This window comes from Lonchura striata, chromosome 1 (assembly GCF_050655825.1).
Source record: "Lonchura striata isolate lonStrDom1 chromosome 1, ASM5065582v1, whole genome shotgun sequence".
Classification (NCBI taxonomy): Eukaryota; Metazoa; Chordata; class Aves; order Passeriformes; family Estrildidae; genus Lonchura; species Lonchura striata.
This window is the reverse complement of record NC_140703.1, coordinates 32,030,871-32,046,083: the sequence shown is the minus strand read 5'-3', so window position 1 is coordinate 32,046,083 and position 15,213 is coordinate 32,030,871. Positions and strand designations below refer to the sequence as shown.

Genomic DNA, 15,213 nt, shown 5'->3' with positions numbered 1-15,213 from the left:
ATGGCACCTTGTGTCTTAAAGGCTATTTTCCTTTTTATTAAGCATGAATGGAATGCATATAAAAAATCTAATAATAAGAGAGGGAAGTTAAAATAACTGACTAATTTGCCCTTTTAATGCACTCTTCATCCATAGGGAGCAAAAGTACAAGGTTATGACAGAAGACAGTCCAAGATACTTTTAAAGGATTTTTGAGTATTTAGAGAAAGGGCCAGGACTAAATTGAAATATGTGGAAAAATGTAGAACATTTTTCAAAATAAAGATAAGATAATAAACATATCGAGAAGGGAATTTCCATGCTGCATTTAGACTGGTCTTCCTAGAAGATGATGTTTGGGAAGCTGAAACAAAACTAAGAGCAAAGCTAGGGTCTTCATGTCATCTGCTTGGAATATGAGAAGAATAGGATACCTGAAGGGATAACAAAAGTGAAATAACTATGAAAGAATGTAGAGGCATGTTAATGAACATTAGAGGCCTAGCTGAGGTTGATCAAACTGTATAAATTCAGAAGATTGTGGAGCAAGATTGAAGGGGAAGAAAACACATTACTAGATATAACACACAGGTCTTGGCAGGATTTAGTTTGAATCCCAGCTAAGTGATGACCCATCATGAGCCAGTTGTCTGAACTCCCCTTGTATTCTGTGGCTGTCTAGTCAGTACTGCTAAATGAAGGTCTCCTCAGAACCAGAAAATGGCTAAGATACCTCTGGAGAATGTATTCTCCAACCTGTCTGCTCATCATGGTCACCTCAAGCAAATTGTAAACTGACCACACCCAGAACACCCTTGAATGTTGCCAAGGTTGGAGACTCAACAACCCCTTTGGATGAAGGTGAGGCCGAGCTGCTTGCCTATCCCTGTATCCTCTTTCCTTCCCTTATTGAGGAGTGACATTTTTTTTCCACTAGTCCTCAGGCACCCCTCACAGTCACAAAGATGATTCTAAGATTATCAAGAGTGCCCTCAAAATGACATCAGCCCGAAGGATGCATGCCATCAGGGTCCGTGGAATGGTGTAATTTGCCTGAATATTCAGTCAGCTGATCTGGCATGAGGAAGAAGATCTTCCTGGCTGCAGACTTCCCCAAGGTCTGCATGACCTGGTGTTCCTAAAGGCAATACTTGCTGGTAAAGTTGTGAAAGAAGATGCCCTGTGTCACCAGGACCCCTGCACCACCCAGCAGTTGGCCCACATTTTCCCTCTTCCTTGAACCACCTCTGTACTTAGAGAAACCCTTCTTGCTTTTGACATCCTGTGCCAGATGGGATTCTAAGTAGGCTCTGGCTTTCCTAGCCATGTGTCTACTTGTCTGGGCAATGCATCTGTGTTCCTCTCAGGCTACCTGGCCGTGCTTCCACCCTCCGTGTACTTCCTTTTTGTGTCTAAGTTTAGGTAGGAGCTCCTTGTTCAAACATGCAGGCCTATTGGCATTTTTTACCTGATTTTGTGCTTGTTGGGATAGACTGCTTTTGCACCTAGAGGAGATAATCCTTGGACATGAATTAGCTTTTTTCAGCCACTCTTCCCTCCAGGGCGTTATCCCACGGGAATTCTCCAGAACCACAGAGGGGTCACATTGGCTCTCCCAAAGTATCTTCATGGAATGTAATATGGACTGAATGTCACACGCCAGAAATGCTCGTGGTCTGCCAAGAATGGCACTTGGCTATACTCTGCATAAGTGGGGATTGCCATGTCTTGTTACATGAGTATGCACTTCCTTCACATTCCTTACTTACCTAGTGTGTTGACTGAGATAGATTTTTAGTCTTTCAGGCACGTGTCTGCTGCCAGGAAAAAATTTGGCCTGCAACTGACAATCACAAAATACGGAATCTGGGAGTTGTATTTAACTGGTGTTTGGACTTCTTTGCAGCCTTAACTAGGTTTATGTGGGCAAGAATTTTCCATACATTTGGTATTATTTAAATTGCATACAATGAGAACTGCTTTTTCAGTCTTAATTAAAGATCTGATCTCATAGCATGTTTTTTTGCTCTCAGTAAATAGAATAGAATTAGAATTAGAATTAGAATTAGAATTAGAGTAGAATAGTTGGAAATGAACCTACAGTGATCATCTAGTCCAACTGCCCTGATTGGATTGAATCAGGCACTGTGATTTCAGCTGCCATTAGACAGGGATGTAACATGTCTATGTCTATAAACCTCATGTAAAAAGAAAATAATAAAACTGGCAAGTCAATATAGACCTGGACACATTGGTGTATACAAAAGAAAGCTTTGAAAGCAAAGTTCTGTTATAAACATTTTTAAAAGTTGGCATGTAGACAAGGGAAAACACTCATGTAGCACTAATGTGGCAGCAGAGGTATGGAACTTTGAATGTCTATATACATAAAATCTTGAACTTTATATTTCCTAATATATTAACACTGAGAAAATAACTTTATAATACACCTCTGACAGGAAATATGTGCTTACTCCGCCAACAATTACGTTTGCCTTGCACATCAACTTAGTATTAATATTCATATCATGTTAGTATGAAATTTTCAAAAGAGAAATCTTGATATCTATTTTAATTCAAGTGATGGAAGAGTTCCCTGGCCAGTGTTTCATAATTTTTTAGGTTTTTAAGAGAGAGGCAAACATGTATCAAAATCTAAACTATGTCTCAGAGAGGCAGATTAAAGACAATCTGCCTTGCAGTGATTCATAGCTGGTTTTATTTCCGAGAGTTTTTAATGGCTTCTCCTCTAAGTAGTATCTGCTTATTAGGTGCAAATCACTGAAATTACTATTTTTAATACAACAGACTGCGGTATCCTGGTTACCCCCTCCCTGCCACCATCTGATTACCCTAAATAATGGACATATCTGGATAATAAGAACATTCTAGAATGCTGTGGCACATGGTCAAGAGATACGCCTAAGGGATGTTTTTATTATTTCTTTGCTGATTAATTCTTCCAGGTAGGGGAAAAAATGGAGATTGGGAAGAAATGAGAAGCAAGAGAAGAATAACTGTCAGAAGTGGGAAGGAGAGGAATTGAGGAGAGATTTAACTCTGATCATTCTGTAAAATCTTAGAAGGAAGTGAACTGTTCCCTGGCAATGTAGCTTTGCATTTAGGTTTGCACTTCTCCTGTGTGTTTGCTTTGTGTCTCCGTGGAAGAGAGTTAAACTTTTTGGAACATTAAATGTAGCAGAATCTGTCTTGGTCAAATGTTAGCTGACCAGTTACCTCCCGACATTTTAATACAGTGTTATTCATTTGCATCTTAAATGCTATGTATGGTCTTGGTTAATTATTGCTCTCTTCCATTCTTGTCACAACATTCTCATTGACAGGTGAAGTAGTGGTGTAATCTTGTTTGAAGGGCAAGCAAAGGTAAAAAATAAAAGGAGTAACAAGGAGAGAAAGCAGTTTATGGCTTAGACTCTTATTTTGTTTCATTTACATTTTTAAATTAGTTCCCACTTGCCTGAGCTGTTTGAAGCCCATCTGAAATATGTTTTACAGAATAATTTTATCTTGCTATTAAAAACAATCCTTTTATCTTTTTCACGATTAATGAGGGAAGAAAATTCTATTCTGCAGGTTTTGATCATTTGCCAAATGTCTCTGCTTCATTCTTCACATCAAGGAAATTTATGTCTATTTTCTAAAACCAGTGGGGTTTGGTGGCAGCTTTTCATTGGCATGCTTTTTCTGGAAAATTTAAATGTTGCTGAAAATGTTGCATCCATTAGGAAAATGAGGATACCCTAGCTGCTTACCTGTAGGTTTCTTGGCAACATGACATTTTCTTTGCAGAGAGAAAGCAAAACTTGAGAAGAGCCTTGTGGAAACACAGCTGGCAGTCTGAAAGATCCTCTTAAAATTGTCCTGAGATTTTTGTTTGGAGATCTCGTCCCAAGATGAAGTTCATACACCCTTAGCTTTTTTCATGAACCTGGAGAGTGTGCATGTGTATGCAGCTGGGTTCATGAATGGCTTTGGTAAAAGTGGATTTCCATTCTCTGGAATGTTTCATATACAAGGTCTCCATTACTCTGATAGTCTATATTTGATTTTTTTCCCCCAGGAAAAGAATTACAGTCTGGGGGAGTAGCAGAAGAGAAGCAAGGTGCTCTGCTTTTGTTCTCACCACCATCATATTCTTTGGTGATCTTAAAACAAGGCAGTGGCATAGAGCACCTTCTCATTTTGCATGCAAAAATTACACATTTGAAGATCAGAATTATATTCCAGCTATAATATAGATAATTTCTTAACTCCTGTGCATAATCAGTTGGATGTGGATTTCTTTGTTTTCTTTCAGTCTCAGTTGTCAATGACTGTATCTTCCAGTGGAGTAGTATTGTGCCTGGATTTCTTCTGGTTATTTTACAAAGTACTTCATAATGCAAATTAAGGAAAGTTAAAGGAAGAGCTGGCCTAACTTACTAACTCATCCTAAGGAATTTTCAATTACAGTTAATTTTTAAGCTTATCCCTTTGCAATCTCTCCCTTTTGTCTTTTATTTCAGTTCCCTCTGCTGTGCCTATGATGCATCAGGTGAGTCGTACTACCAACAGCATCACACTGTCGTGGCCTCAGCCAGACCAGCCCAATGGGATCATCCTGGATTACCAGCTACGCTACTTTGACAAGGTGAGCAAAAAGTCATACTGAGCACTTGATGTCTGGGTGATGCACCCCTACCTCCAAATGAACAAGGTGGAAAAGAAATGCTTCAGTTACGAGGAAGGAACAAACTTTACCAATACCAGAAGATTGTGATATACATGTCATCTGACATCAGTCCATCTGCATTTCCCAACTTGGAAACATCGAGGGACAAGACAAATTTTTAGAAAAGAGAAGACACTTGTTTAAGCTTAAAAGCTGCAGCTAAATATAAGTTTAGTAACAGCTGACACAGGTAACAGTGGATGGAGCTGAAGTTTCTAAATATGTAAATATGGTATTGGATTCACTGCAGGTCTGTCATTCATTTATAAGGAGAAGTCTCATGTCCCCATTTATGCCTGGACAGACATCTCTAAGAAATTTTATGAGAAGAAATGCCCTCTTCCATTTGATAAGTGGCAAATACCTCTTTGTATGCTGAAATTACAAGGTGGCAAATACAAGTTTGTCCTCCACTCACATGTCTTGTGACTCCTAATCCATCTGACTTGAGGGGAAGAGATGTGTGGGGCTGTTCAAATTCCCATTCCATATTACTGGTCTATCACATAAATACTTTTGCAGGATTTTGCAGGGCTACTTTACTGGTTTTTAGTGGTAAAAATAACTGCTATTTGTGATAATGTGTGTAGCAGCTTCCTGGATACAGCTTTACATGTGTTCTTGCTCTGAATTCTCCTAGGAGAATACACAAGTTTGGAGTTTTTTAGAAAGCGAACCACAGGAGAAAGTTTTGTCTTTCATTTTTGTTTAGATTGAGAGTCTTTAGCAGAGCTTTGCGGGAAGCCCAGTCCTGGGGGAATGAAAAGCAGCAGTGAAGAATGAGTAGTGTGAGAGGAAGTAAGGTCTGGAATAGCAGCTGTTGTTGGGAGGCTCTGTAAAGGTTCAAAGAACACTGGGTTGACATGGAAACTGTCATGTCGTGATGAGGAGAGTGAGCAGTGTAGGCAGAAGTTTCACATTCCTTTTTGGTCATTGACATTCACAGGCAGAAGATGAGGATAATTCATTGACCTTAACTAGTGAGACTAACATGGCCACGATACCAAGTCTGAGCCCAGGCAAGATCTATGCCTTCCAAGTGCGTGCTAGGACAGCAGTCGGCTACGGCCCTTACAGTGGGAAGATGTATTTCCAGACTTTAACTGGAGGTAAGTGCTGCCATTTTGTGCCAAGGTCTGCACATGATGACCTTCCACTTGCCTGTGTCCCTGACTGTATTGGCTTATCCTCTGGAAGACTGCACTCAATTTGTATTTCTGTTTATAATAATTTTTATATGCAGATTTGGTCACTCAGAAAAGCTTCATGGTGTTAGAGGGTATTGTTTATACTACTGCCAGACTCCCCAGCCCTGCTCCCTGTTGCCTCTGTGCCTCTGACCAGCAAGTGCAGTGTGCCAGTAAAAATCTCTTCAGGGGGATGTGGCCATACACTGCACTATATACTGCTGTAGTTTGTTCCCCAGCTGTCATGGGACAGCTTACAGCTGAAAGCTTTGTGAATGTATAAAATACAGGTGGGACACAGGACACAAAGGTAGATGGGACACAGGCATATGTGCTTTCCAGCAGGATCACCATCCTTTTGGTATGGATCAAAGGTACTCGAGTATGTCACTGGCAAGCTACATTAATAGGGGACAGTGGGATTACAGCCCAGGTGTAGAGCTAGTCTGTGCTTAAGTGGCTTGTCAGCCATCAGTGGACCAGGGGAGGAGAAAGTGGATTCAGAGGGAGCACTGGCGTTTCAGAAGTAGGAAAGAAGGCGCTGGAGAAGCACAGTGACTGGGGAGCAAAGGGCTGTTAGGGCTGGAATTATGGATGAGATCTTGGTGAGCAGAAGGGAAACTGCACAGTTCCTGCCCTCTGCATCCATGTGTGTGTATGTGTGTCTTCCTTGCCAGGGGAGCGCTCGGAGATGGTGCAGGACCGACTGCCGCTGATCGTGGGCTCAGCGCTCGGGGGTCTGGCCTTCTTGGTAATTGCTGCCATTGCCATCCTTGCCATCATCTTCAAGAGGTGAATTCCTTGACCTGCTCATGTGCACTTCAGTGGAACTTCCTTACCCCCGCAACATAACCCCGTCCCAAGGGAAACAGCCTGATCTGCATTTATCCAGATGTCCTTGAGATGCCATTCTCTAATTAAGGAAAGATCCTGCCCCATTACTCCTATCTGGGGAGCCTCTCCTTTGGTAAACCACTCATGTACTTAGCTGATATTTGGCTAGTTAGCAATATGGACACGAGGAAAGTATTTCTAAGTTGGTACTCAAAAGGTATTTAAATGCATTGCTGTGAAGGAGGGACTGTAAATTGAATTTTAGGCAAGCAAGTGGAGAATGAAACAATGTAGTGGAGAAGTCTGGTGGAATAAGTATGCATATCCAGTTATTTAGAAAGTGATAAATACCCTTTCACCAAGGACCAAGAGACAAGGGCTCATTTGCTGAAGAATAAAATCTATACAACCCCAATGGTTCCGTGGAACACTAGCTCATAAAATACAGGTTAAAGAAAGCAAATACCACTTTCCATTTTGGAAAGAATAAAGGGCATATAAAAGATTGTAGAGATAATCTCTTAGAGAAAAAGAAAGGAGAGAAATTTTAAAGAGAAAAAAGTAAGGGTTGCTATTTTTTAGAGGTACAAAAGTAAACAATGGGGGTTTTGTTATTTGAAGAAAAGAAACAGTCATTACCCACTCCTTGAATTTACTGAGGTTTGAACTTAATCCCCTAGAATGTCAGTAATGGGTTTCTGTGTCTTTGCTCTACTGTGCCTCTGCACAAGAGGGACTTTTTAGCTTTTTCTGCTGACCTAAAAAAAAATGTATAAACTACTTAACTTTAAAAAGTGGCATCTAGTTTTAATGACTTTTTTTTTTGTACTCTTCCCTTTTCTACATTTGTTTTCTCCTCTTGTATATATTATCTTTTAATATTTTTCTTTTTGGAAAGAAAAGAATTATCAAATATTGTTATATTTGAAATGTTGCCTCCTTTTGTTGCTTTGAACTGTTAAAAATACGATTTCTTGTTACAGCTGGAAATGTGATATTCTGTGCACAACTCAATAAAGCATATATTTTTCTAAAAAAAAAAAAAACAAACCCAGAATAAGTTAATATTACCAAAACTGTGTTGGGGAAAGACATTAACAACATCTGTAAATATACATATGAGGAAATATTATAAAAAAAAAATTAATTTGTACTTAAAGTATTATGTACAGTTAATAGACAGTTTTTCAGAAAAAGTCAAGACACCAAATTTCTATTTTAAATTTGTCCTTGATAAGAAAAGTAAGTTTGAAGATGCAGAAAATGAGGAACACCAGATGAAATTAGTAGTTCCATAAAAAGTTGAACATACGTAAAATTAAATGCTCTGACTTTAACTTGTTTTTATAAATTGTTGGTACACATTTTTCAGGCAATATGCACTGTGAAGCATCTCTTTCAGCTAATTGTTTTGTTGGATTTTTATATGGAAAACAATGAATTTGTTAGATAACTTATTAAAAACCTGACTTTCAGGTTTAACAGCAAAGTTAGAGCTCTTAGGTATAGGCCCCCAACAAAGCCGATTTCTTTGCACAAGAGAAAAAATTTTGAAGTTAAAACTGTCTTGGTTTTGAAAGCAGAATTTAAAGAGATATATCTGACAAGTAAGAATAATACAGTTAGCTGTTAGAATGTCAGAATTACTTATGTTCATAAAGAAAAGTAACATAATGTTTCATGATACTTTTCCTTCAAATGCTAATTGAATCAGCAGCTAAAAGGTCTCATGCTGAAACAGCAAAACATGAGTTGACACAAATCCATGCAGACAGCAGGGATACTGCAGGATACTGTAGGGTTTGATTTACAATCTGGTCTAATTAATAGGGTGATTGGAAACTAGCATGAAACATACTTTTTTTTTTTTTTTGTTTTTTGTTTTTTTTTTGTTAAATGAACACTGCTTGGAACAAAGGAAGTAGCTTGAAAATGGCAAATAGATTTAGTGCAAACAAAGAATAGAATGAAACTTGTAAAATAATTGTGTGGGAAATAAATGGTGAATCATACACATTCAGAAGGAGAATGAAATCTGAGAAATGCAATGCTGAGAAGGACCTATGCTTACTGGAAATTAGATGCATATATGCAATAAACCTTACAATATTAAAAATCTGTTTTGATCTGCACATGCAAAAGTCACATCAAGGAACAGATTTCCATCTGTTTGTCTCTGTGTGGTTTGGTTTGAGTACCATACTTATTAGAATGGCCAAAATAAATGCTGTTAAACAAAGCCAGGAGGAAAAATAACTGGGGGAGATCTATACATATTAAGCATTAGAGTAAATGGCTCTTAGAATGTTTTTGAAGAACTTAAAAGACATCACAGAAGAAAACATACATTATAATTGAGAATAATAATTTGTTGTAATTAAATTAAATTAAAATGCAAATTTAGCCTGAATAGCAATAAAACTTCCAAGGCAGTAATGTTAAACTGTAATATTCTTTTTCAGGATAGTGTTGAAAGCCCTATCATTTGTCTTTTCTAAAGTGGGGGTGCCAACAGCAGTATAAAAACCACCACATAGAAAACAAGCATGCACTGGTTACCAGGAGATGGGCAGGATCTTAACATCCATCTTCTACCCCTAATTTCAAGGATTCTCTGAGCCTTGCACTGAGAAGCCTACCCCAGGATCTGATGAGAGACTCTTGTGTGTGTTTTGACTTTCCTTTCCTTTGTGTCCTGCAGTAAAAGGCGAGAGACTCCATACACAGACCGCCTGCAGCAGTATATCGGTGCACGAGGTAAGTGTGTTTGAGCAACAGATGGCCAGGACCTGTCTCTTTTCAGGACTCATTAACACCTGTGTGTCTCAGGGTTTGATTCTGGTGATGTTTGGGCTGTTTCCCTCACTGCAGGACTCGGAGTGAAGTATTACATTGATCCTTCAACCTATGAAGATCCCAATGAAGCCATTCGAGAATTTGCCAAGGAGATTGATGTGTCCCTCATCAAGATTGAGGAGGTCATTGGATCAGGTAGTGTGAGAATCTGCAGATTATTTAAAGTGCCTTCTTGTTCACATTGAGACCTGGCACACTACTAGCCTGAAGTGGACCAATGGATCCATCCAGTGTCCCAGGATATCTAAACCTTCATTTTTACCAAAATTCATTTTAACCTACTAGATGCTGGCTCTAAACTAAGTTTACAGCACCCTTTAGATGCTGGCTCTAAACTAAGTTTAAAACACCCTTTGAAGACTCAGAACTCCTCATTTGAACCCCAAAGATGTCTCCAGCCTAGACCAAAGACTTTACCTTAATCTGAACAGTCCCATAACCCTATTTACATGCATCGCCCAAAGTCGTCCACGGTAGAGTGCTTTAGTACATCTGTTTAAAATCCATTACTCTGTTTCCTTACTTGAGGTGTATTTCTTCCCTCCCTGACAGGAGAGTTTGGAGAGGTGTGCTTTGGGCGCCTAAAACACCCAGGGAAGCGTGAATACATGGTAGCTATTAAGACCTTGAAGTCAGGTTACACAGAGGAACAGCGGCGGGAGTTCCTGAGCGAGGCCAGCATCATGGGACAATTTGAGCATCCCAACGTCATCCATCTGGAGGGGGTGGTCACCAAGAGCCGACCAGTCATGATTGTCACAGAGTTCATGGAGAATGGATCGCTGGATTCCTTCCTCAGGGTACCACAGAGTCTCCCACAGCCATTAACCTCTTCATCTCCCTGTGTGCCAGTCTCAGACCTGATAATTTTGCCTGTCCTTCTTCTTCAGTCTTGTTTCCCTAAGTCCTCAGTTGCCCTCTTCAGGTGCAATAGAAGTTATAGTAGTTAGCCACAGTAAGTGGTTTCAGGACAACATGGTGAAAACACTCCAAGGGCTCAACAACCATGTAAAATTTCAGTATTTTAGATTTCTTCAACTCCCAATAATAATGTAAACAGTACCAAATCTTTGTATACACCCTTTCAGTTACTTATGTGCATGTTCCAAATTTTTCCTTTCTAATAATATTTTTAGACTTTATTTCACAGAATATATTCTAATTTCAACATTGTAATGAAACTTGCAATTATTTTTGGATTTTGAGTTTTCTAGTAATGGAAAACAAATATGGACAATCTAGGTAGTATAGGTGCTTCACTTCTCCTTTTTTACTGATTCATGTGCTTCAATTTGAAGAGTACATGAGCTTATTGAGTAGAACTGCATAGAAGCCATTGTGAAGATCTTAGTAAAAGCAGATTTGTGTGCTCACATTAATTTAGCCGTCTTCGTAGTTAGTGAGGCTACATGTAGGATGCTAAAGGGGGATGTGGCCACAAGAGGAGGTTTACCTTTAGGAAAAGATCACCAATGTGTGGTTTTATTTGAGGTTCATTGATTTAAGCCCACCGTCCTTTGTTATTTGTTGTCCTTGAACCTTCAGATTTCGGCTGAAATTAGGATGTGTGTTCTCTAACTTCATAAATCCACATTGTTACCCTGCTCTTTGTTAGTCTCCTGTTGGCTTCATGTTCTGTGGCCATGAGAGCCTGTGTTTGCCTCATCCCTTGCAGCAGAAGGAAGGGCAGTTCAGTGTGCTGCAGCTGGTGGGAATGCTGCGGGGGATTGCCGCCGGCATGCGCTACCTGTCAGACATGAACTATGTGCATCGTGACCTGGCAGCACGAAACATCTTGGTCAATAGTAACCTGGTGTGCAAGGTGTCAGACTTTGGGTTGTCCCGCTTTCTGGAGGATGATGCTTCCAATCCCACCTACACTGGGGGTCTGGTGAGTCACTGCTGTGGTGGGAGTTACTGTAGTGCTGACAGATAGAATTTTTTCCTGGGTTCCTCCTTGGTTTCATGTATCTTCTCTAGTCTGTCTTAAGACCATAGAGAAGCATGGAGTAGAGACTTCTGTCTTGTGGGCTATTTGTTCCAAAGCAGCAAAAATTAAAAATAACTGAGTATCTGAGCCACTCTGCCATGTGAAGTCTCAGTGCTGTTCTTTGTGGCATGATGGTGAATAGGTCAAACCACACAGCCTGATATAACTATTATCTTCCCCCTTTCATTACCTTTTTGTAGGAAGGATAAAGGACTTAAGGAGAGATTGCAATCCTGTACTACCACTCTTTGAAGAAAAGAGTTCGGTTTTTTCAAAACATAAATGGCCTAAGTGAATTTATCGGCTTACAACCAACCATCAAATGAGCTTATTGCCTATGAAGTTGTGACACCTGCAAAAAGGGTGGGAGTAAAAAAGAAGGGGATGAAACATCCAGTCACTGAAAAGTGGAACAATTATTAGATCTGTGCATTTTGAAGAACCAGCACCTGAATGGTATTTCATCTTACAGGTCATACCTGTAGTTAGAGAGGTCAAGATGGAAAGGGAAATGAGTTAACACTAGCTACTCATTGGATCTGTCCCTAAGTGCTGGAGTTTGGCATTATTTAAATGGCTTTAGATTTCCAAATGATTGCCACTTTCAAATGCTGCAAAGTAAAGCTGCAGAAGTATAAAATCATGGGATTTGTAGCATCAAAGAGGCATGATTCTCTTCTTTTCATTTATACTTGTCAGTAAAACAAGGTGGAAACCTTGAACATAGTATGAATTTAAACCAGCAATGTTTCCAAGACAGAATCAATGGGACTGTCGCTCCGTGCTCCAGGCTGTGTTGCTAACATCTGATTGTTTCAGTGATTTTGTTTTCACAAGCAGTTCTTGTCTCACTGCATTCTGGTTGCTTTCTGTCTGCTTGCCAGGGCTGCAAGATCCCCATCCGCTGGACTGCCCCTGAAGCCATCCAGTACCGCAAGTTCACCTCCTCCAGTGATGTCTGGAGCTATGGCATTGTCATGTGGGAGGTGATGTCCTACGGTGAGAGGCCTTACTGGGACATGTCCAATCAGGATGTAAGTTTTGGAAGTGGTGAGGATGTACATCTGCCTCTCTGTGCTGTCTCAATTCAATCAGAAGAAAGCCACATACACCAAGTTATTGAATCTCTCTTATTTTCCCAGTTGTGATAAAGCTTTGTTCTTCTTTTCTTGCAGGTAATTAATGCCATTGACCAGGACTATCGCCTGCCACCACCCCCAGATTGCCCAACTGTTCTGCACCTGCTGATGCTTGACTGCTGGCAGAAGGAGAGGGTCCAGAGACCCAAATTTGAGCAAATAGTCAGTGCCCTGGATAAAATGATTCGCAAGCCATCAGCCCTCAAAGCCATTGGCACTGGGACCAGCAGGTGAGATGGGGATTTAATGTAAAGTAACAGGACTTGTCTCTCAGTAGGCATCATGAGGAAAGGGAAGCCAGAAATCAGGCTATATAGTTTTTTTCCTAACCCTGTCATTTGAGACTGGGAACAAACAGGAAATGGAAAAAAAGAGAGGAAGCAGGTTGGAAGAGCTGTATATCCTGATTCAGTTAATGGGGAGCTCTAAGTGCTGAATGTGACAGGAGATAAATCTTGATGAGTTACACTGAGGATGAATGACTGAGGGATCATAGAGAATAAAGGGAGGGACACATCTATGTGCAGCAGCATGAGGTATTCTGTGATCTCACCATATTGTGTGACCACAAGAGATGATGAAAAAAAGAAGGCCTTAGCTTATAGAGGGAAGGAAGTCTCTACGTAAGAATAATTAGAACTGCAGCTTACATCCCATATTTTCCCAACTGCATTTTGCAGTCTGATGGAACAAGAGGCAGGAGGTCAGCAAAGAAGAAGTCTCTGGAGGGATAAACGGTGCCAAGGTTAGTTGGCTGCTGTGCTGATGACAAAATTACATCCTGCTGTCCTGGAGGGGTTTTCCCTGTGGTTATAAATCTTGTCTCAGTGGAATGTATTCCACATATGGGGGAGGGGAAAAGTATCTAGTGAGGCCCAGTTTACTAAAAGCAGCACATAAAAAGTGTTAAAGCTCTGGGACAGGTTCAGATGTTGAGGAAAAGAGCAAATACCATATGTAAACAGTCATCTCTTTAGCCTTTTAGTGCAGATCTGTTATCTGTGGGTGTTGGAGCTGAAACAACACCCCATTGTCTCATAGGTCACTATCTGACCAAAAGAGAACATTTAGGAGAGGAAGACCTAGTCACAAAGGTAAAAAAGGTGTATAAGGTCTCTTCCAGAAACCTCCTCACTGCAGTTCATTGCCCAGCTAATAGGTCTAGGCCAAGAAAGTGTGGAAGGATCTTGGGCAACAAGAAGAGAATGCGCCTGAGAGAGTATGGGCAGTGGGAAGGGAGAATCAATTCCTTGCATTGGTTGATTGTTTTCAGGCAGAAAAAGGGACACTGGAATTCTAGAAACAGCACATCAAGGTGGGACTTCAGGAGCCAGGGCACGAAGAACAAATGTCATTGTTCTTCATTCTGTCCTTTTCGGAGGCTGCATTCTCTCCCCCTCATAGTTCTTATTTTACTAGTGTGCTCAGCTGCTGCTGATAACTTGGGTTTTAGAGCCTGCCTCTTTTGCAGACCATCTCAGCCTCTCCTGAGCAACTGTCCTCCAGATTTCCCTTCCCTTAGTAATGCCCACGAGTGGTTGGATGCTATCAAGATGGGCCGCTACAAGGAGAATTTTGACCAGGCCGGTCTGGCTACATTTGATGTGATATCACGCATGACTCTTGAGTAAGTAACAGAGCAGAGAGCAACAGCTGCCAGACACTGAGTTTTCCTTGCAGAAAGTGAAAGCAGTCTGAGAAATTTGCTATATGGAAAATACATAAACATGAAAAAGACAAAATAGCTATTGTTCCTTGCATATTACTAGGGGCTCTGGACAGCATCCCTGTTGTGATGCACTTGTAATCTGTATCTATAAGCACTAATTCTGATCCAGGGTGCATCAGAAAATGTATTGTCAGTGTTGCAGAGAGCCTGTTATATCAGACTGTTCGTGACAGCTAGCACAGATAATAACAAGCACTTCTAAGCAGATGTGTGGAACCAGGCACACCATATACTGGGTTGAAGTACTACATAAAAGACAGGATCCAGGAAAAAAAAAACATTCTTGGAATCATAGAATGGTTTGTGTTGGAAGGGACTTTTAAAGATCATCCAGTCCAACACCCCTGCCTTAAGCAGGAACACCTTTCACTAGATGATGTTGCTCACAGCTCTGACCTTGAATGCTTACAGGGATGGGACATCCACAACTTCTCCTGGCAACCTGTTTCTGTGTCCTACTACCCTTCTTTATTTCCAGTCTAAACCTACCCTCTTTCTGTTTTAAACCATTGCCCCTTGTCCTGTTATCACAGAGCCTGGTAAAAAGTCATTCTCCATCTTTCTTGTAAGCTCCCTTTATATATTGAGAAAGTTCTTTCTGGAGCCTTCTCTTCTGGCTGAAAAACTTCCAACTCTCTTTTTTTCTGTAGGAGCCCTCTGATCCTTTTCATGGCCCAGTTGCAATGCTTCTTTTTGTACCTACTAAGTTCTGCCAACACCCCCTCCACCCATGCACATTTGTCAAGCAAAAGCAGAAGCTTCGTCAG

At 40.5% G+C, this 15,213-nt stretch overlaps 1 protein-coding gene across 4 annotated transcripts in view; it reads left to right on the top strand.

Annotated features, from left to right (window-relative positions):
* Nucleotides 1-15,213, top strand: part of EPHB6 (EPH receptor B6) — an 89,628-nt gene that overhangs the window by 50,012 nt on the left and 24,403 nt on the right. For 2 of the 4 annotated variants that reach the window (XM_085592146.1, XM_021548905.4), the window contains exons 7-16: nucleotides 4,506-4,630; nucleotides 5,658-5,820; nucleotides 6,576-6,690; nucleotides 9,434-9,489; nucleotides 9,604-9,723; nucleotides 10,141-10,388; nucleotides 11,264-11,479; nucleotides 12,463-12,612; nucleotides 12,754-12,947; nucleotides 14,189-14,344. In XM_085592146.1, the coding sequence (XP_085448272.1) occupies nucleotides 4,506-4,630; nucleotides 5,658-5,820; nucleotides 6,576-6,690; nucleotides 9,434-9,489; nucleotides 9,604-9,723; nucleotides 10,141-10,388; nucleotides 11,264-11,479; nucleotides 12,463-12,612; nucleotides 12,754-12,947; nucleotides 14,189-14,344 (1,543 nt within the window). Of the gene's footprint in view, nucleotides 1-4,505; nucleotides 4,631-5,657; nucleotides 5,821-6,575; nucleotides 6,691-9,433; nucleotides 9,490-9,603; nucleotides 9,724-10,140; nucleotides 10,389-11,263; nucleotides 11,480-12,462; nucleotides 12,613-12,753; nucleotides 12,948-13,397; nucleotides 14,163-14,188; nucleotides 14,349-15,213 lie in introns of those variants that run through there. The other 2 variants (XM_085592156.1, XM_085592163.1) reach the window with 2 other exon arrangements.